Source organism: Onychomys torridus, chromosome 11, assembly GCF_903995425.1.
Source record: "Onychomys torridus chromosome 11, mOncTor1.1, whole genome shotgun sequence".
In the NCBI taxonomy this organism is placed as follows: domain Eukaryota; kingdom Metazoa; phylum Chordata; class Mammalia; order Rodentia; family Cricetidae; genus Onychomys; species Onychomys torridus.
This window is the reverse complement of record NC_050453.1, coordinates 59,353,954-59,376,611: the sequence shown is the minus strand read 5'-3', so window position 1 is coordinate 59,376,611 and position 22,658 is coordinate 59,353,954. Positions and strand designations below refer to the sequence as shown.

General features: G+C 49.9%; 1 protein-coding gene and 1 pseudogene across 1 annotated transcript; one reads left to right on the top strand and one right to left on the bottom strand.

Annotated features, from left to right (window-relative positions):
* Positions 1-5,136: 5,136 nt before the first annotated feature.
* Positions 5,137-10,664, bottom strand: LOC118592890 (annotated as a pseudogene).
* Positions 10,163-21,725, top strand: Fmod (fibromodulin). Its single transcript, XM_036202311.1, has 3 exons — positions 10,163-10,497; positions 13,174-14,159; positions 20,249-21,725. The coding sequence occupies exons 2-3, from the start codon at positions 13,181-13,183 to the stop codon at positions 20,398-20,400; spliced, it is 1,131 nt and encodes a 376-aa protein (XP_036058204.1). The 5' UTR covers positions 10,163-10,497; positions 13,174-13,180; the 3' UTR covers positions 20,401-21,725.
* Positions 21,726-22,658: the final 933 nt, after the last annotated feature.

Below are 22,658 nucleotides of genomic sequence, written 5' to 3'. Positions count from 1 at the left end.
CGCCCTCATTCTGATCCTAGGGAGCACTGTCCACTTCTCCCCTTGAAGCAGGGAGCTGGAGAATGGGAAGCAAGGATCAGGAGAGAGGGCAGGTCCAAAGGAAACCTAACAGGCCAGACAGAAATGCCACAGGGTGGTGAAGTTTGAGACTAGCCACTGTCGGGGTGTGGGAGAGAAAGCAAGCAGCTTCTCCCACAAGGACGTGTTTCTCAAAGTGGTTGACAATCTAAGAGGTGGGAGGTGGGCGAGGGAGCGAATCTATCTGTATCATGATCGAAGATCAAAACAATTTCTATTCTTGCAAATTCCCTTCGAAATCAGCCCCTTGGGGACTGGGAATGGAATGTATTTCTTCTCGAAGCTTACCAGGCAGCTGGCTCCGAGCCACCTGGCAGAGTCCCCACCAGGAAAGTTCTGGGAGAAGCAAGAGTGCCCCTCCAGGAGCAGCACAGGGAGCAGGCTTGCTGCTCCCGCCACAGCTTCCCAGCAGCTCCCAGGCATCTTGAGGTGGGATAGGGCAGCACTCATCTTCGGCCCAGCACATGAGCTAAAACCGTGCTGTTCAACTTTGGGGTTTCCCAGGGGCTTAAAACCCCTCAGAGAAGCATGGCATGTCTGAAACACCAATCTTATTTAAGAAGACTTTTGTCAAGGAGGTGTGGATTTTTTTTTTTTCCAGACAGGCTTTCTCTTTGTAGCCCTGGCTGTCCTGGAACTCACAGAGATCCACCTGCCTCTGCCTCCCGAGTGCTGGGATGAAAGGCGTGCTTCACCACTGCCAGGCTTTTGAAGCGTGCTTTTTAGACATTAAAGGTGAGATCTCAACCTGAGTCGGCTGCGTTGGTCTGCACCCTGATCGAGTGTGTGACTGCTCTTCTCTCCTTTCTGACTGTTCTAGTGACTCTTCTTTTTTAAGTTCAGCGTCAACTGTTGGAGGTCACCGTGCCCATTCCAAATGAGACTCTACGTCCAGTCACAGGCTGTCCTTATCTGGAGATCAGTAGGAAGAGGCTATCTGCACAGTTTCACTGACTGAAGCAGGCTGGGGTGTGGGTCTTTCCCAGATCCAGTAGTGCTTCCAGCGCTAGGAACTGCCCTCTACCGTAGTCAGAGCCTAGACCCTTTGATCTGACTAAATCTCCAGTTCTGGTTTTTTTCCCCATAAACAACAGATATATGATGTGTGTTCTTTCCCAGAACCACCACTGGTATCCTGACTGAAATCAGCTCCCCTCCAGTTTCTCTATATATCAAGACATAGAGTCCTCCGTCTACTCAGTGTCCAAACCTCCAAGGCGGACATTGTCTAAGCACGTACCATATGCAGATGCTGTGCTGACAATTATCTTTCAGTACAAAAATTAAACCTCAGCCTGCGCATGCTAAACAAGCCCTCTGCCACCGAGCTACACTCTCAGTCCTCGCTTGTTTGTTTATTAACAAGGCCTCACTGTGTTGTTCTGACTGACCTTGAACTCCCTGTGAAGCTCAGGCCTCAGATTCATGATTCTCCTGCCGTTGCTCCCCAGGTACATGGGCACGTGCCGCCATGTCTAAACTATAATTGCTTCACACTACCCATGGAGATAGCCATCTCCACCCTGTAAACAAGCAGTCTGAATACATAAAATAATTAACGAAATAGGAATGTGTTCTAGATTCCTGGGATTCAAAACTGTCCTGTCTGACTCAGAACTCCATTTCTCTCCAAGACAATGACATTGCCTTCCAGGTTCTCACTCTAAAGGCCTCTTCCTTATTGATTTAGTCACTTAGCTGTCACTTTATTACAGATTCCGACAGAGACAGTAGGAGATAGAAGGACTGAGAGTCATTATTTCTGATCTTCATTGGGCCCTAATGCAGCTAAAGCCCCATCCTCAGACCTTCAAATGGACCTGGAGTAAGTGTTACTGGTTTTGATGGAACAAGAAAAAGAGATGAGTCAGAATCAGGTATGGGTACAAAGGCCCATTCCAGTAACCAACCAGCAGGTCCCTATCTCCCAAAGGTTCCACAACCTCCAAATAAGACACCGCTCTCTGAGGACTAAGTGTTCCCACATGAACCATGGGAATGCTTCACATCCAGACCACAGCACCACCCCATAGCTTGTGAGGTTAATGCTCTTCTCCCTCCTGGTGTTGCTGAGGCTTTGCCAACTTGACCCAAGCTAGGATCGTCTGAGAAGAAAGCACCACAACTTAGAAGTTGCCTCTGAGGTACTTTGAATATAGTTGGCGCCCATAAGCGCATAAGGAGTGGCATTATTAGGAGGTGTGGCCTTGTTGAAGTAGGTGTGGCCTTGTTGGAGGAAGTGTGCCACCATGGGGGTGGGCTTTGGGGGCTCCTGTGCTCAAGCTATACCTAGTTCAGTTCACTTCCTTGTTGCCTGCAAGATATAGAACTCTCAGCTCCTTCTCCAGCACCATGTCTACCTGCACACCACCTTGTCCCACCATGATGATAATGAACTAAACTTCTGAAAGTGTAAGCCAGCCAATTCAGTTTTTTCCTTTATAAGAGTTGCTGTGGTCATGGTGTCTTTCAGCAATAGTAACCTTAACTAAGATAGCTTCCATCAGATTGGCCTGTAAGTAAGTCTAAATTAGTGGTTGATGTGGGAGATTCCAGCCTTCTGTAGGCATTGCTACCCCTGGTTCTGAGTTGTATGAAGAAGGAAGCTGAGGAAGCCATAGGCAGCATTGTAACACAAATTGCTAATCAGTCTTATTAATAAAAAAAAACCTGGAGCCAGGTATTGGGGTAAAAGCTGAAAGATCAGATAAACAGAACAAGCTAGCCATGTTCTTACCTCTACAAAATCCTCAGCCTCAAGAGTAAGGCTTCCTGTTCCTCACACCTTATATACCTTTCTGTGTCCTGCCGTTTTACTTCCTGGGACTAAAGGTGTGTGTCACCACTGCCTGACCTCTATGTCTAATTTAGTGGCTGGCTCTGTCCTCTGATCCCCAGGCAAGCTTTATTAGGATACACGATATATCACCACAAAGCATTCTTCCATGGCCTCTGCTTCATTTTCCAAATACTTGCCTTGAGTTCCTGCTCATCTAAAAAAATAAGATACAGTAGTGCCTTCTATTAGGGTGGTGGTAAGGGTCTTAGAAGTGGCATCTGGGTCTTGGGGACTGATATCTCTGCCTGCTCTCACCTGCAGCAGCTGTGTACTTAGGAGCATCCCATAAACTGCTCTGTCTTATGTTGCTTCCCTCCAGCATTGGCTCTTAACTCATGTGCAGAGTAAATGTGACTGTCATACACTGAATCACTGAATGACAGACCTTCTAGGCTTCAGGTCTAAGGTTACCTCTGCCTTCTTCCTATTTGGGCATCTTTCCCTTAATACCCCCCCCCCTTCCTGAATTGAATACACTTTCTAGAAGGATGTCCTATAATTCATCTTGTCACCATCATGCTAACCACACCTAACATGCAGTAAACACACTGTGAAAGTATCAGGATATGTCCAATCAAAGAAAAAGCCATGTATTCGGCAAAGTTTTCTTGAGGGACAGAATACACACACACACACACACACACACACACACACACACATGCACTAAAAGGTTTTTAAAGGGTGCAGGAGATTTATTTAATTGGCTCACACAATAGAGGTCTAGGCTACACAGTGTGTTTCAGGCAAACCTAGGGAACATAGTGGGATTCTGTTACAAAATAAAATAAAATAAATAAAGGTGGGGATGGGCACAGAGAGGCTAGAGGCAGTTGCAGAAAGCCAGAATTACTGTGTGCATGCTGGAAAGACAGACAGCCAAGAAGCTTCCCTACCCTGAAAGCTCGGCAGTGCCAATCTGATACTGAAAGCCTAGAAACTTCCTGGAGAGTTGCTGATACTGAAAATCCAAAGAGGCTGGAACTGAATGTCACCTGATGATCTCACCATCATCACCATCACCATCATCACTATTATATTACCATCACCACCACCACCACCACCACCACCACCACCACCACCACCACCACCACCAGCATCACCAACACTCCTACCACCACTATCACCATCACCACATGGCATCACCATCACCACCACCATCATCATTATCACCACCACCATGATCATCACCACAATTGCCATCACTCATCACCAACAGCAGGAATAGACCAACTCACGGAGAAAAAAATTAATGCACATTGCTTTCTCATCCAGGTCTCCTGAGTAAAGGTATCTCCCACATTGGCAGAAGGTCTCCTCAGCTCCATCACTCTTCCATATGTCAGTTCTTTGGAAATGCTCCTGCAGACACATCAATTTCTTGAGTCCTAGACATCTATCAATCCAGTCAAACTGACAACGGAGACCAACCATCACAGCTGTCCCATCTTCTCTGCCTCCCACTCTACCTCCATTAGAATGGTCCATATTTAATACTCATACAAGGTGCTAGGAGGAGAACCTTGCTTAGCTCCTGCTGCGACACAGAGGTCACTCTTACTAAGAGGGGACTAGACTGTACCTGGCTTCAGACAGACAGAGACCTCAATGACTGCTGTCCCAGCAATAACTTGGAGTCTCTCCATGAGGAGGTTCACCTTCCTTACCCAGGTATTCATAACCCTCCTACACCTATCTCTAGGATCCTCTCTGCTAAGACAGAGTCTGTGCTCTCTGGGGCATACAGCAATCACTTATCGTGTGCTTTTCACTTATTTAAAGAATACGGGACTTGAACTTCCAGGTATTGATTAAGGGGAGGAGTTGCTGTGATGTCCCTTTTGTTCCTAAAGCCTTTCAGATTTGAAGACAAAGGAACCAAGCTTCTGCCAGGCAACAGAGGAGTTCCTCTAGCACAGGCCTGACTTGAGGCCATGCAATGTGACCCCAGAATCTACAAGGCAGGCACAAGACTGCTCTAAGCCAGGGCCATCCTGTTGAGGAATATACATTGCCCAAAGAGATGCCAGCTCTTCAGGTCACAAACATTGTTTTCCTCCAGAGGCCAACATTTGGGGGAAGAAGCAGCCTGAGTCATGGACATTCTCCATGCTTTGTGGGGCATGCAAAGCACTTCACTGACACCCACCCCTTTGCAGGAAGATGGATCTGGGAGGAAGGGAGGCAGTCACAATTCACTGGATTCCTCTGAGGACATGTTACTAAAGCCCCTCAATGGACATGGCGCTCATAACAGAGACTCCAGGGGACAGGTATCGGTCCCCACTGGCCTGCATCACTTCCCTGTAGCTGTAGGACTTCCAACCTACAGGTTACAGCAATGTGGGATGCTTCTCAGCTGCTTCCCAGGGTCCAATTCAAATGTACTATAATGCCGGGTACCCTTTTGCCTCTCATGTATGGTATGCAACTTCATCCAGGAGACCACCTCCTGCCCCAACAGCTTCAGCATGTGTTGGATATGCATGTGGCTACTCCTGTTGATGTGGACTTATGCTGGCCAGTCTTATGTCAACTTGACAAACTATCATTATCTGGAAGGAGGGAACCTCAATTGAGAAAATGCTTCTATAAGATACAGCTTGAAGGCATTTTTTTATTAATGATTGATGGGGGAGGACCCAGCCCATTGTGGGTGGTACCATCCCTGGGCTGGTGGTCCTGGGTTCCATAAGAAAGCAGACCAAGCAATCCAGGGGAAGCAAGCTAATAAGCAGCAGCCCTCCATGGCCTCTGCATCAGCTCCTGACTCTAGGTTCCTGCCCTGTTTGAGTTTCTATCCTGACTTCCTTCAGTGATGGACAGTGCTATGGAAGTGTAAACTGAATAAACCCTTTTGGTCATGGTGTTTTGTCACAGCAATAAAATCCTAACCAAGACAGGAATGAACAGCAACCAGAGGCTTTTTGGTGTCAGTCAATCTCTACAGTTAGCTCCATGAGGGGGATATGGGTGGCACCACTCACTGGCAGCGTCCTGGTGCATCTGAAGTGATGCTTAGAGAAATTCTCCAAGAAAAACTCCAGAGCTCCGAGGTGTCCTGAAATCACCCTACAGTCACAAAGAGGATAGTTGAGTTCCTTGATCTCTATGTCAAAGACTTGCAATGTTCTTGGGTTTCCAAGCAGGTGAACTTGGACTGACACCACTGGGGACAGTTTCAGAGGCTTCTTGTGTGGCCTTAGCTTGGATACTTACTGCATATAGAGCCTCAGAAAATTCCCCGACTCTGCAAACACTAAGATTGCACACCCTCCCACACTGAATCCGTGAGCAGCGACTCAATTCTCGGTGACCTCGCAAGGTGGTGTGGGCTGTTGGTAACGGAGTTTCTCAAGGACGAAAATAAAGCCACAAAGATAGTAGGCTGTCTTCTCAGTGGTGTGGTCTGATCCTCTGGAAGCCAGGGCAGGCTCAGCCCCAAGAGATCCTAGCTAGCCCAGTACTCAGTAGATGGCTTTGCTAAGCTGATGGAACTCATAGGTGTTCTCCGACCCATGACCACCCTTGGCCAGGAAAGAGAATCATGGGGCACTGGCCAGGAGTCCATTGCCTCTTGCCACCTGGGGCCTACTGCCATACTTTACAACTCTTCCATGTCAGCAGTAGCTGGTGGAAGCACAGGAAAGCTCAAGGCCCTCAGTGATCCCTGGTGCCACAGCCTGAGGCCCCTCTTTCTTTGTATACAGATCAGTAGAATGGTTTCTGGAGCTCTCAGTGCGTCTCCTAGGACTTAGGACTTGAGGTCTTGCTCCTCTTCCAGTTGAAGGAACGCAAGTCTCTCCACAGTGTCAACATCTTAATGGTCGCATCCTTCTGGAAGGAGCAGATTGTAGTGAAGGTTCCTAATGAGCCCTCGGTGCCAAGGGGACAGAGAAAACGTCTCTCTTGGAAACTTTGGGGCACCATTATTGTTGGTACCAATGTAGCCAAGACTTTCCATTGAAATATCAGACTAGTTAAATTCCCTCTCTGGCGTCAGGAGACTTCAGGATAGGCCAGAAGGCCTGGATTGTATTAGCATGGTCATCTTTTTACTGACCTCCTTAAGTCAAAAATCTCACTTGAGTGGATTTTTGGTCTTTCCTCCATTTCTGGATTGTCTGGGATCAAAGGCTAGGTCATAAACACAGGTCCCTTGGGGTTAAAGATGGGGGCTTGAAGCCACCCACCTCTGTACTGGTGGGATTTTGAGTCAGAAGTAACTTCATCCCTCCCAGACGGGTTGGTCCAACATCAGAAGCAATCAGCCTCGCCTGGTGACTGTGGCTTAACCTGACCTTTCTGGGGAGGAAGGATATGACAGTGGTCTACATCCCTGGAAAATCTAATTGGCTTGAAGGACAAGAGTTTTCGTGGCCTGGCTGGTACTGGTTACTCCACCCAGGATTCATTACTGAAGACACTCTGTGGGTAGTCCAAAATTCCGTTCTGATTAAATGAATGCCCACTAAGCCCCTATGTCCAGCTAGAGACAGTGGGCATTTAGTGACTATTATAGCCATCTCTTGAATTTGCAGTAACTAGATAGTGTTGGCTCAACACCTTCCAGAAAACATTTCTGTCTAACCTGGACCCTCCTCACATGTGGAGTCTCTCTGCATGCCAGGGGCATCTGTGTGCTGTATTTGGCTTCCTGTGCAGAGGACAAGCTCTGAGGTCCTAAATCCAAGAACTGGAGGAGCAAGTGTCAGAGAAGAAGTTAGAGCCTCCTCTTGGGGTCAGAACAAGGCACTTTTGACAGTGCATGGTCCTCTGGAATTCTGCCTCACAATCATCTCCTCCAGACTACTTTCCTCCAGGCCACTTCAGCCCCAGTGGAGGAACAAAGGCCAGGCAAAGCTCACTGCTCAGACACTTCTTTGGTAGAACTTTGTTGGAATGGATTCCTGTTGATATTTGGTCCCTTTCTGATCTTCATTGTTGGTAAACCAAGTTTTAGTAGGACGCTGCGATTTTATGAAATAAACATCTCTACTTGGTGGGTAGATTTCCCAGAGCTATCTGGGGCCATCTAAGAAGTGTCAATCAAGCCTGGTTGGCAAGACCAATGTCTGCTGCTGAGAAGGAACTGCTTTCTCACATTGATTAGAAGATGGTCTGTACATTTTCTTCCTCACATTGATGCCATTCTGTCTTACCGACAAGATCAAACGTGCCTCATTATGGGCATTATACTGAAGCTTCCATGTCCCCATCACTCAGGACCATGTCTGCCACAGGGTGGATGATTCTCTTTATGTAAATGAAGTACATGTAGGGACTGGAACCCCTGTCACTTAGCCTCCTCTTATCCCTACACACCCCTGCTTCCAGAACAGCAGACTGCTGTTGTTATTTGAGTGCCAACTTATTTGAGCCCAGCCTTGACAGCAGAATGATCATTACCCCCTTTGCCCTGCCTGTCTTCTGGTCTAGAGTTACAGAAAAGTGGGTGTGGCAGTTTGAATGTAATTAGCCCCCACAATCTCATAGGGAGTGGCACTGTTAGGAGGTGTAACTTTGTTGGAGTGGATACGCCCTTGTTGGAGGAAGTGTGTCACTGTTGGGGGCGGGTTTTGAGGTTCCTATGCTCAGGATACTGCCCAGTGTCTCAGTCAACTTCCTGTTGCCTGCAAGATGGAGGACTCTCAGCTACTTCTCCAGCACCATGTCTGCCTGCATGCCACCATGCTACCCATCATGATGAAAATGGACTGAACCTCTGAAACGGTAAGGGAGCCATGTCAATTAAATGTTTTCCTTTATAAGAGTTGCCATGGTCATGGTGTCTCTTCACAGCCATGGAAACCCTGACTAAGACAGTGTGTATGCTTTGGAGTCTTGTAGGCTGAACTTGATACCCTTGTTCTTTGTGCCTCTTCCCCTCCAGGGTTCCCATTTCCAGAGCAAAACAACACTATGGCCATTAAATGGGACACAAACGTAAAGTGGATGCTTCAGAGTGGGGGACACGCCCCTTCCTGGCAGCCTCACACTAACCGAAAGTACCATCTGCCCAGACACTTCTAAACTTTCCAAATTCAAATCCTCTGAGAGTTTCCCACTTTGTATTTCTTTAAATTAAAGGGTATTTCTTGGGTGTGGACATGAGCCAGCCACTTGAGGAAAGAGCATTTAGACCTGCGGGTCATCTAAGCTAAATAGACTCAGTGTGAGCCACAGTCCTCAAGGTTCTCAAGGGCTTTCCTCCTAGTCTCTCAGTTCCAAGTTCGGACTCATCGGCCCCTCTGCCTCTTCACTGGAATGCCTAAGTGGAATCCAACTTTGCATATACAAAGTGTAACTTTAGTTTTCCATCCAATTCTGCTCTTCCCGCACTGCGCAGTGGTGCTACTGTCTGCCCAAGGGCTGAATTAAAATGCTGGAGTTATGCTTCACTTTCCCCAGCTTTGTGAATCTGATTGGTCCATAAGACCTCTCAGTTCTGTATAGAGTAGTCTATCTCATCCCTCCTAGTGGGGCAGCTGTTTCTCCACACAACAGGCCTCCTATGAATTAAAAGAAAAAAAAAAAAAGATAAATCAGAGGGCTGGAGAGATAGCACAGGAGTTAAGAGCACTGGCTGCTCTTCCAGGGGACACAGGTTCAATTCCCAGTTCCCCCATAGCAGCTCACAACCATCCCTAACTCCAGCTCCAGGCGGGGGTCTAACACCCTCTTCTGGCCTCCATGGGTATTGCATGCATGTGGTACACAAACATACATGCAGGCAAAAATACCCCTCATACACATGAAATAAAATAAAATCTTTTAAAATGTATATCAGATCTTAGTGAGTCTCCTTCATAAAATATGTTTCTAAACATTTAAGCTAAAATCTTTTCTGTGGTCTAAACCCCTCCTCATTGTCTAGAACTTGCCTGTCTCTCCACCTTCATCTTTCCCTGGCTTAGGTATTCCACATCTGTAAAGTGAGCATAAAAACAATAGTTAGAATCCCTGACTTTCCACTTGCTCCAGAGGCAGAAAGTGGCCATCATCCATTGCAGACAGAGCAAGTCCTGCAGCCAGCATGCGCTCTTGCGCACTAATCCAACACCTGGCTATTGGGATATTTGAGCTGAGAAAGATAAGCACAGACTCTCTGCGGGGACCAGGGTTGCTGAAAGAGTTAAAGGATTTCTTCTCCAATCCCCAGCCCTCCCTCTCCTGTGTCCACTTTATGAGCTTAATGAGAAACCCAGGCACTTTGCAAGAGACTGTACAAATAACTTCTGGGGCATTGCTAACTTATTCAGCAGCAAGAGACCTCGGGCTGCCAATGCTTGGGGGAAGATAAGTGGAAAGAGGTGGTTTTTACAGCGTTGGGCAGACAGAACTTTGTGGAGCTGAGTGTGAGCTCCTCCCGTACAGCAGAACTGAAAAAGCCCGCTTAAGCTCCTCAGCCCCTCTTCAAGATATTTGATTAGGAATTTGGGGGCGGGCCCTGGCCTGGCACAGACTCGCACACTCTCCGTAGGCACTCACTCCTCTCTCTCTCTCTCTTCCTCTCTCTCACATTCTCCAACCCAAGGAGGCCAGACAGAAGGACGGGGTCACTCTGAACGGTTCAGCCCGAGGTAAGTGTGGTCATACTATGTTTTATTCCTTGTAATTCTATGAGAAGAAATAAAGGAGATGGGCAGGGCTGGAGATACAGTAGCAAAGATAGGTTATTCCTCCCACCTGGTCCATGACACCCAGGGATGCCAAAGAGAGGCAACGGCGGGGGCATGAGCTCCAGCATGTTGCCTGTCTCCTAACAGCTCCCTGTGGGTGTTAGGGACCTCCATTTCACAGATATAAAAACATGATGGAAACTGCAAGAGCCTCTCTCCTGCTACCCATGAATCCCAATGTGCTTGGGGCTCAGGGCACTTTGGAAGGTAGTCTTTGAATGTCCCAGATATCTCTTAGAGAGGGGCATGGTACCCAAATGTTAGGTGGTTAGCTTTGTGTAATATGTATGTTGTGGGGATGTTGGGGGAGAATAAAGAATTGACCATGTCCAGGGAGTCATGGATGGGATAGTCTCCCACTCAGCCTAGGAGTAGGTTTTTAGTTTGACCTCAGCTCTGATAGGAGAGAATTTCCCTAGAGTGAAGAAATGAGATGATATAGTAGCTCTTGAGCCAGGGTCTCCAAGTCTGAGAGAAGCACTCCTGGGGTCCTCACACTGGACAGAAGGTCTCTAGCACAGGAAACAATTTAGGGGACTGCAACCCTGAAGCAACATTCTAGATCTGGTGGGGCAAGGCCTTCTGGCAGCCATGCCTCTGAAGAGAGGCCACTGTGGCTGGGCGTGGAGCCCCCTGGAAAGCTGAGTCTTGAAGAAGAAGGTAGCTCCCTTCTGCCAAAGTGCCTAGTCTGGAAGAGAGAGAGATGGAGACAGAGACACAGTGTGCCAGCCCTTTCTAAGCAGCCACCTTGGTCGGTCCTGCAGCAGCCCAGAGCTGTGCATGGAAAAAATGCTCTCTTGGCAGAGGGCCGCTTCATCCATCTTCTCTCCTGAGTCAGGGACCAGCCAGCATCCTAGGCAGTGGGCAGTCGAGTCTGCTCCTCAGAAACACTGTGGCTCTTTGTTCAAGGGCAGCGGTTGCCCAAGGATGAGCCAGAGTGCCCATTCCAGTCATCCAGGGGATGGTGGGATGAAAAGACTTAATGGGACTGTGTTCGGGGAATAGAGGGACCTGGCAAGGAGGGTGCCCAGAGATTGAGGAGTTGGGGTCTCATAGTCAGGGGTCCTCTCATCAGTTCATAGAGAATCTTTGAGTCCCTCTCCTGTCCTGTCCAACCCCAGCACGGCCCAACAGTAAGAGCACTACAGGAGACTCTCTTGGGCCACAAGAGGTTCCAAGCATGCTCGGTCTCAACAGTTGTGTTCGGAGAGGTCCCCCTGCTCACGGGGACTACTCAGTGCCCTTGTCATAGGAACCTGGGGTAAGATCCCCAGGCCAGATATGACACCCTATCTCCCTCCATCTTCTCCACCTCCAGGCTCTCTCCTGAGGCCCCAGTGTGCCTTGTTCTTGTCTTGCTGGTAGAGCAAGCTCCAAGGCGACAGACAGGCTCCTCAGAGCGTGGGTGGTAAGTGAGCCTAGACGTCTTTCTGACAAGGAGGGAGCTCAGAAGAGAAGAAAGGACACACCAGGCACAGTGGTGCATGCCTTTAACCCCAGCCCTGGGGAGGCAGAGGCAGGCAGATTTCTGCGAGTTCCAGGCCAGCCTGCTCTATAGAGTGAGTTCCAGGACAGCCAGGGCAGAGAGACTTGCCCCCCCTCAAAAAAGGGGGGATACTAAATCCCACTTCCAATCCTGGCTACCTTCCATTTCTATCCAAATCTCAGTGCCCCTCATCCATTTCAGTTGCAATCCCCATGGCGGGTGAGAGGCGTATTAAGTCCTTCAGTCTTCAGGACCGCAGAAGCAGACACAGTACAGTCAGCCCAGAAGACACTCACGAAAGCCGTGCTGGGCTCCCAGTCTGGAAAGTCTGCAAGTCTGAGTACACACGCAGCCGCAAGCTGCTCACCCGTGCGTTTTCTCACCCAGACGACTCACAGACGATGGCGCTTTGGAGAATAGCCCAGACCTTGTGGTGGCCACAGGGGAACCACACCCTCCCACACACTCGGGACCAGAAACCCCCAGGCTGCCCGAGAGACCAAAAAATCTTCCAGAAGTAGCTCAGCTATTCCCTTTCCACACCCCAGTCAGTTCTGGAGGCATCCTGGATACGGAGAGAACCAGGAGACTCCTGTGCTTGGACTCTCAGAAATGCTTTCCCTGGGAGACCAAACAAGGTGGGAAGGCAGACCTCAAAAGTATCCCGCCATTACTGGTACAGGAAGGTATACAGCTTGGGGGAGGGGATGCTCTGGGCTTCTCAGTTTCAACAACAGAACCTTGGGATGCTAAAGGACGTGAAGGACCTTTCCCAAACTGTAGCCCTGCCCCTTCCCCAAACTAGCCCCAGGCTGCTGCTCAAGTTCCTTCCTGACCTCAGACTCATTGCTGCGTGAGCAGAAGCAAGGGCGCTGACCTTCCCCAGACACCCAGGCCCAGCTCCCTGGGTGTGTAGAGCCGGGAGGAGGAGGCATCTGGGAGGGAAAGCTCGTCCTCCTGTGCTGCACTGCACAGTCACGGCAGGGGAGTCACCCACACAGCTCAGAGCCTATGGCTGTCCTGAGCTGCCCATCTCCCCTCTGGCACCTTCACTCACGCCCGCTCTTGCTCTGTTCTCTCCCTTTCTACAGAGACAAAATGCAGTGGGCCTCCATCCTACTGCTGGCAGGGCTCTGCTCACTTACCCAGGGCCAGTATGACGAAGACTCTCACTGGTGGATCCAATACCTCCGAAACCAGCAGTCCACCTACTACGACCCCTATGACCCTTACCCCTACGAGCCCTCTGAGCCTTACCCCTACGGAGTGGAGGAAGGCCCCGCCTATGCCTACGGTGCACATCCTCCGCCAGAGCCCCGTGACTGTCCCCAAGAATGCGACTGCCCGCCCAACTTCCCCACGGCTATGTACTGTGACAACCGTAACCTCAAGTACCTGCCCTTTGTGCCCTCCCGTATGAAGTACGTCTACTTCCAAAACAACCAGATCTCCGCCATCCAGGAAGGCGTCTTTGACAATGCCACTGGGCTGCTCTGGATTGCTCTCCATGGCAACCAGATTACCAGTGACAAGGTAGGCAGGAAAGTCTTCTCCAAGCTCAGGCAACTGGAGAGGCTGTACCTAGACCACAACAACCTGACCCGGATGCCCGGCCCGCTGCCTCGATCCCTGAGAGAGCTCCACCTAGACCACAACCAGATCTCACGGGTCCCCAACAATGCTCTAGAGGGCCTGGAGAACCTCACAGCATTGTACCTCCACCACAACGAGATCCAGGAAGTGGGAAGTTCCATGAGGGGGCTCCGGTCCCTGATCCTTCTAGATCTGAGTTACAACCACCTCCGAAGGGTGCCCGATGGTCTGCCCTCAGCCCTGGAGCAGCTGTACCTAGAACACAACAACGTCTACACCGTCCCTGACAGCTACTTCCGGGGGTCACCCAAGCTGTTGTACGTGCGGCTGTCTCACAACAGCCTCACCAACAACGGCCTGGCTACCAACACCTTCAACTCCAGCAGCATTCTGGAGCTTGACTTGTCCTACAACCAGCTGCAGAAGATCCCTCCTGTCAATACCAACCTGGAGAACCTCTACCTCCAAGGCAACAGGATCAATGGTGAGGTCTGGGGAAGGGAGGGACTCCCCGGGTGCTAATGGGAACACAACAACAACCATAAAACTAATCACAGGGAGCCAAACCATCAACCAAAACTCTCGCCACCCAAAACCCTGTAGTGCAGACAGGCTCACACTGGTCCTCCAGCAGAGGAAAGAGAGCCGCTAGAAAGCTGGTTGGCGCCAAAGGCCACTTCCTAGGAGGAGCAAGCTTCAGTCTAAAGCTTTCCAGGTGAGCCCAGGGGCTGTGAGGAGGCAGGATGGAAACAATCAGGACAGGGAATTGTCGGGAAGAACTGGTCACTTAACAAGTCACATGTTTGAAAGGAATGGGTCATATGTTAGGAGCAGTAGAGGTGAGTTTAGAGAGGCTCTAGACTAGTGGTTCTCAAACTGTGGGTCACAACCCCTTCACAGGGGTCCGCTAAGACCATTGGAAAACACAGATATTTGCATTACATTCATAACAGTAGCAAAATGACAGTTATGAAGTACCAATGAAAATAAGTTTATGGTGGGGGGGTCACCCCAACATGAGGAATTGTATTGAAGGGTCGCAGCATTAGGAAGGTTGAGAACCACTGTTCTAGAGGGATATTAAAGGAAAAGATACTTTGTTATCTTCTGGGGTCTGCCTTAGGAGGAGGTTGGACTCAAAAGCCGAGGACTCTGAGCATCCTTATTATCACCAGCCGACACATCCTCTCTGTTGCCCCTGGTAATCCTGCCTGCACAGCCTGGTCTGGTTTGAGTGTTTGTTTTCTAAACCTACCAGTTGATGGACAAAAACAGGCAGCTTCCCAGAACTGAATGTGGGAATTGCCGGTTCTGGAGTCCAAGGAGCCCCTGGTGGCAAGGCAAATGTCCTCCCTGAGACAACGTGAGCCTGGCCATGCAGAAGCCTTCGGGGTGGAGCACAGGACTGTCTGTGTTTTATAAGAATTTCCCTGCATAGGCAGGAACACGTCTCTGAGGCTGAGAGCTAAAAGATGAATTTCTGTCCCTATCAGCCTTTCAGCCTCTTCTGGTTAGGACCTCATGTTCAGAACATGCTTGCATTACCCCAGTGGCTTCTGATGTCTTCATCTCAGCTGGAAGGTACTGAGCCAGCATTTAGCCTCCCTCCCCCTGCAGCCCAGTGTTCTGTTCTGGGGAAGGGAGGCCTGTGAGTGAGCATGCAGAGGACTTTGAAGTTCTTTTAGGCCTGCTGAGAAGGAATGAGCCATCAAAGCACAGGAGAGACCCAGCCCTGTCCTCCCCCCACTCCCTCTTTCCGCTCAGGAGGGCACATCAGTCATGAGCAAAGTGTTAACAGCCAGACAGCCTTTCTCAGAGGGAGCAGGGGAGGTTTCGGTAGGGCTGTGGAGGGGAAAGGTGTCTGTCTGGTCCTTTCATTTGTAGTGCGAGGCACCGTCATGAACACCCTAACTTGGTGTTTACTTCAAGTCTCTCTCTCTCTTTGGGGAGGAATCTTGTGAGTCCCAAGGTGACGGCGGGAGCCATTTAGACTACCTCAAAGATATCACACACCACCAGAGTTTGGCATTTTCTCAGTTTTATGTCCCACCCTGCAGTCACCTACCACCTACTCTGCATCCAGAAGAGCCGTCATAGAGGAAATGTCACACTATATGTTGTACCTCATCCAAGTGTAACTCTGAACATGTGGCAGGAAGGAGCTCTGGGAAAGAGCACATGAGCTAATGCCTGACTATCCAATCAGAGAGAGGTGGCAAGGAGAGGCTGTCACAGCCTCTCCTCACTCTTCTGTCTTTATGCAGACATATCCAGTCAGATACAAGGTGATCCCACTCCCAAAGGCTAATCCAAAAGTAAAGTGTTCAATGAGTTGTCCCGAGGCCCTGCAAGAAAGCTCTCTGCTCTAACCCCTAGAAAATGTCAGCATCTACCCAGATCCCTATGTGCCTGGTTTGGGCCTAATTCCTTCCTTCCCTATCCTGGTTATTATTTAGTCTCTCTCCCAGCTTCTTTTCAATAAACAGAGTAACCCCATGCCCTATCATTCCTGAGTTGTAAATAGTATGTGCAAAGCGCATGAGCCAGAGGACCTGGCACATGGCTTCACAATGAATCCAGGGTAGCACATTGTCAGCTTGCCTTCTCGTTGCCATTTTAGAGTGGACAGGTACAGTATGGGTACTTGTTCTCTGAATTTCCAGGATGGAGATGTGAGATATAATGAAAGAAAAACCACCTCCCCAGGTTATCCAGCCTAGGGAAGGTAGAGCCCTCAATGCCAGCCCTTTGTCAAGGGTCCTAAAGACAGGCATTTCTGACCCAGAACAAGGAACAACTGAGATGGCTCCCTAGTTTGCCCCCACACACACACACTGAGGAAACCAGGAAAGAGATCTTCTTGCACTGGCAGCCCAAGACCCTGTTGGGGTTAAGGTGTGATAAGAGCATTTATGAGGAGGAGCTAACAGAACAGGAGCTCCAGGCCTGCATACAACTAGCTAGGCAGCTCCCTCCCACCCCCCACTTCCCACCCTCACCCCCCTCAATTGCCTCCAATGCCTCCCTCAGTTTTTCCAACCTGGTGGAGAGAGAGTGAGGAGAGAGAGCCATGGAATGTTATTCAGAAGCTGTGGGGTCCAGTGGAGCAGGGCAGGACTGGAATTTGGAAAGACTTATGTCACTATTTAATCTGGGCTGGAAAAATGTCTGCCAGGGCTCCTCACAGAAGCCCTGACCTACTATGGGCTTGAGGAAGGTAGTGGAGGGGGGTGGCTCTCAGAACCCCTCGATTATCTAATCTAAGTGCTACGTCTAGCTGCTCACAGATATGACCCCCATTTGTGTGCCCACAACTGGGAACTTGGATTTTTAGCAGTCTGCAGGCTCCAGGTTGGGACTTCTATCTCAGTCCCAAACAGAATTGGGGATGACAAAGAAGCCCAGCCACCACATTCTCCCTACCCCCAACCCACCTATCCCCACCCCCTACACAGATAACCGACCCAACCCCCCTCTGGACTATACCCACTAAATCTATTCCCAAGGACCAGAGGGAAAACACCAAAAAGCATTCCAGATCTTCCGCCCCTCCTCAAAGGCTATTTCCCAGCACCCCACTCTTCCCAGGACCTAATTATTCTCCAGGTCTGAGTTCTGTAGCTGTCTACAGCGCAAAGTGGTTTTGCCAAAGTACCCCAGCCCATCTTGGTCAGTTCTTCATGGAGATTAAAAACTGATGGTGTTCATTCAAAACCACATTCCTCCTCAGCCTCAGCCTTCCGCTCCTTCTTCCTTGGGAACCTTCATTTTCACACTGACTAGCTCCCTGGGGAACCCCCTCCATTGTCTCTAAAATGTGGGTTAGCTCCTCCCAGCTCCTTTCTGACCACGGCTCCAGACACCTTTGCAAGATGCAGGAAGTCTCTGGTATGACAACGCCAGCCCTGCTCTGCACCCGGGGTGCAGCTGTCAGCATTATATGATGTTCACTCCAGACCCCGCTGGCACCTCATTCCAAACCAGTTCACAGAGTGAACTTGTGGCCTTGTGGGGACCCAAGTGGAAGCAACCCTGACAGGCTTCATGGCTTCCAGTGAGGACTTTGAAGTCTCTTTTGGGTTTGTTTTTTTTGGTTTTTTTGGTTTTTTGGTTTGTTTGTTTGTTTGTTTGTTTTTGGGCCAGAGCTGAGGATCGATCCCAGGGCCTTGCACTTGCTAGGCAAGCACTCTACCACTGAACTAAATCCCCAGCCCCTCTTTTGGAGTTTTAACTGGGATCTTTTGTTTTGTTTCCTTTCAAGTTACTGACAGTAGACTGGAGACAGGTGGTTGACTCTGGTTGACTCATCCCAGAGGACAACAGAGCTGGCTGTGGGAGGCTTCATGTTGTGACAGAGCAGAACTCTGATGTCTGTTTCATGGCTTGGGGGTTCCTCCACAAGAGTCCTCAGAGACTTCTGAGAGGAAAAAGCAGCAAGGTCCTGGGGGGATGGCTCTGCTTCCACCCCAAGTCCAGAGTTCAGACCCCCAGAACCTACCAGGTCTGGTGGAAAGGACATTCATGGCCCATAGAACAAAGCGTGGGTGGGACTGGAGGCCAGGCTCCAGGAGCGGGAACAGACCCTGGTGGCAATAACACCCCACCTGTGATTCTAGCCTCAAAGGACAGATGATCCTCAAGGCAAGACAGCTAGCTACCTACCAAGAGTAGACACACCAGCAAGCTCTGGGTGTGATTAAATGACCTTACCTCACTGAAATAGGCAGTTGATGAGGATTCCTGACTGTTGCCCTGGGCCTCCATATACTTACACACAGATGTGCACACATATACAGTGCTTCACATACATGTAAACATGATATACACACAGGCACACACAGGCACACACACACACACACACACACACACACATATATACACGTGCAAAATTGGAAAAGGAAAGATAATAAAAGAGGCAGACTACAAGGTTGCTACGGGCCACAGGAATATATGTATATATATTATAAGAACTCAGCTGGTTATGGCCAAGTCACTACCTGGAGAGATCAAGGAATTCCTTCAGAGGAAGCCAAATTCCAAGGAGTTTTTGGTGTTACTTGGCTTATTATATATCAGCTGTACTCTGTTATGAAAATCATGTGTGCCTTCATAATTTTCCCAGTTGACTTTTCCCTAAGAAGGGCTAACAGTGTGGACTGACCACTCTCTGGACATACACATTCCAGGTATTTGGAGAACAGCCTCAGGAAAGGCTTCCTTCCCCCCAGCCCATCCCTTTCTCCCCTTTCAGCACTGGAATCAGATTATCTCCCTTAGCCACTTTCAAGGACTAACAGAAATAACAGTCCAGACACCAGATGCTAGTCTCCTGATTTAAGGTAAATTCTACAAGGAGACACCGCCTGGGTCAGGTGGACCTTACGTAAGTAATAGCTTTACACAATTTAGCTCGGACCCTCCTTTCTTACAGCCTTACTAACTTTATAGACCCCTAACTTCTTACCTAACCACTTCTTGGAATGTAGACTGAGCACATAGACACACACACTCCCCCTTTTCGTGTACTAACTGGTCATTAGCACTCACAAGGTGAGGTGGTACATGCCTGTAATTCCCACACTCAGGATGTGGAGACGGGAGCATCTGGAGTTCAAGGCTATGCTTAGCTGCAGAGTAAGTTTGAGGCTGATCTGGACTATATGAGATTCTGTCCCCCAAAATAAAAAATAAATAAATAAATAAAAAATAAAACCTATGTAATTATATGCAAGAGGTGGGGGAGTCATTTATTTGATTTTGTTTTATTTAGTATGTTTTTTGAGACAGGGTCTTTCTATGTAGCCCTAGCTGTGCTGGAACTCACTGTGTAGTTCAGGTTGGCCTTGAACTCACAGAGATCTGTTTGCCTCTGCCTCCCTAGACCTATGCTAAAAGACCTGTGACACCACGCTTGGCCGTTTTGGGTTTGTTTTTTAACTTTGGAACCCTGTAGCAATGCTGCGTTTTCCAGCCTGCCTTCCCCTTCCAGCTTCCTGAAGGCTCAGGCATACAGACACTGGTCTCTAAAGCCAGGATTTCTCGCTTTCACTTCCTACCACTGTTTGTACCTGCAAAACGGCAGGAAATATTCAAGAACCGTGTCCCTCGGTTTCCGGAGCCTCCTCCTTGTAGAGTGCCGGTCAGCAAAGCCCTCCTCCCAGACGCAGCCCAGCCTTCACAGCGGATGTGGTGTCCACCTACCCTCTGCCGCCCCCTGCTGCCCACACACAGGAAAAAACAAAACAAAAACAAAAACAAAACAAAACAAAAAAAAGGCTTGGTGGGAAGGACACCCAAGGATATTGGGAGGCGAACGCAGCAAAACACAGGTGGGGATAGGGGAGAAGGAGACAGAGCCGCAGAAGCTGAAATAGGACCCGCTTTTCTCCCAGCACTGTCCCCAACAGTGCCAATCTGCCTGACTCCAGTTCTAGCCCCCTCTCTTCCTCCCCACACCCCACCCCTGTCTTTATTCTTTATTTCAGCAGATTCAAAGGGGGCCCTCTAAGTCCATTTTGTATCTGACTCCTAAACTGCGCCTCTCCCACCCGCCCACCCTTCTTGTTCCGCCAGAGTTCTCCATCAGCAGCTTCTGCACAGTGGTGGACGTCATGAACTTCTCCAAGCTGCAGGTGCTACGCCTGGATGGGAACGAGATCAAGCGCAGCGCCATGCCCGTGGACGCGCCACTCTGCCTGCGCCTCGCCAGCCTCATCGAGATCTGAGGGGCCGCGCGCTCTGGGCTCCGCGCTGCCGGCTCCGGGCGCACTCCCCGCCGCCACCCTGCTGCATTCGGCTTGATGGTCTGGTTTGGCTTTTGCTGGACGGTCTGGGACAAGCATGTGACACCAAGTCCGAAGGTTCTTAGTCAGTCTCCTTCCAACAGGCAAAATTAGGTGGGATCAGGGGCCCTGTCAGATCCTGCAGAGATGGTGGAGGACTAGGGATGGAGTCCAGCCTCCAAATCCTTACTCAACCTTCCCCAAGACCTGGTCTGGCAGAGCATAACCTTGAGTAGACGGTAGCATAGAACCATTTTCAGACCATCTGACTTCTGGGGCTGTGCTGCTTCATCAGTTACTCTGGGCTCCTATTCATTGCTCCTCAAAAGATCCCTCTTGCCCAAGCACCTCCTCCTAGGCCCAATCGTCCATTGAGGCCTCTTCCGTGTCTTAAGCAGTCAGGAGACACCCCCTAAGGCCAGTGGTAGCTGTTTAGCAACCTGTGGAGAGAGGCCACACTGTTGTCTGAAGTTAAAAGGATGCCTAGAATCACCACTACACCTGGCTAACCTCCCCTGTTTAAAGCCACCAAATCGAAGGGCATCAGCATAATTATGATGTCATGGCTTGATACCAGATCCCTATAATGGAGGATCAGACTTCAGAGGGGGGAGGGTTACACGGTTATCATCATGTCTGTAATGTGGGTAGGGAAGGGTCACATCTCAGACTCACAGACCTGAAGGGGCAGGCCCCTTCCTGGGTTTCATCTGACCCAACATGATCTGTGCAGCAGCAGTGTGGTTTTCAAAACATGAGGAAGCTCCTCTGCCCATCCTTCGATCCAAGTAGGAAGGTTTGGTACACAGATGGCAGGGCAGACTCCACCAGCCTTGGCCCCACATGCTAACCCAGACTAGGGGCTGATCGCAGTAACTGGTTTGTCCCTAAGGCCAGAGCTTAAGGCACCAGCTCCACCAGAGATGCTCGCTGGGGTGCAGAAGCCTGGCCAAGTATTGCCTCACTAGGCATGGATCCCTCTGCTTTCCCTTGGTGGAGCCCCTCCTCATGCCCCCAGGTGCCTATGATTTGTAGCTTGGCTGACAGCAACACTATCGTCTCCTTTCTAAAGGCGATGTTGCCTGGACACAACCCACAGGCTCCTCCAGACCCCACTGGGATGGAGCCATCTGGGCAGCCAGCAGCAAGGACCAGTTGAGGGATGTTAGCCTGAGTCAGGTCCCTGTCCAGACGCCTTACAGCCCTGACTCTGTGTGCACGTGGGAGCAAGTGTCTCAGAAAAGGGGTGGGTGGGAGGAATGGGAGTGAGGGGGTGGGAGGCTGCCTAGACTGTGTCCTGGGCTCCAGAATCTCAAATCCACAAAAGCCAAACCAGCTTGTTTCAACCAGGGAGTGCGGTGTGCGGGGCAAGACTGCCCTGCCCAGGGCTCTTGGGAAGCACCTGCGTGTGAACACCATCATGCCTCTATAAAGGCTCCTTAGCATGGGCAAGCATGAGTGGTGGCTGACCTGACTAATAAAGTTATTTTACAAGTGCATCTGCAAGGACGGGGTCATTGGCAGCAGCCCTCAGCGTCGCCTCGGGGCACCTAGTCAGACTGGCTTTGAACGGCGCTAGCTCTTTCTTCTATAGTCTGCGTGGGCAAGTGTAACCTAAGAGTTTTTTGAAAGTAGCCTACACGAAAACTCAAGTCAGCCAGTGTGTTCTGAACTTTAATCTCACTGTTTGTACACCCATTTGTCTCCCAAGAGAAAGGAAAACCGGGTTTGAAGGCACACACACACACACACACACACACACACACACACTGCTTTTCTCCCTCCTCTCTTGCCGACACACAATTACCTTAATGGCTGCTGCCCTCTAGTGGCATCTGCCCCAAACTGGGAGCTGCCTGATCTAGCAAAGCTTACTTGGTCCTGGAAGAACTGAGCCTGCACTACCTACCTACTCTCCGGTCCAGACTGTTTCCTGAAACCCTTCAGGTGCCAGATGCCAGGCTAAGCACTTACCATTGTCTTGATGTGAGGAGGGTGGCTTCACTGTGCCTTTGCGGCAGGGGAGAGGGGAATCGTCTGAGGATGAATCCATGCCAAATTCTGACTGCCCCAGCTCCGTGTTTTGTGAAAGTGAACTGATGATGCCCTGGGGCGTGTTTTTTTTTTGGGGGGGGGGTGTGAATGCCTTGGAGATCTGGCATAGAGAGATACTGGGGGAATGGGGGAGGAGATGGGACACT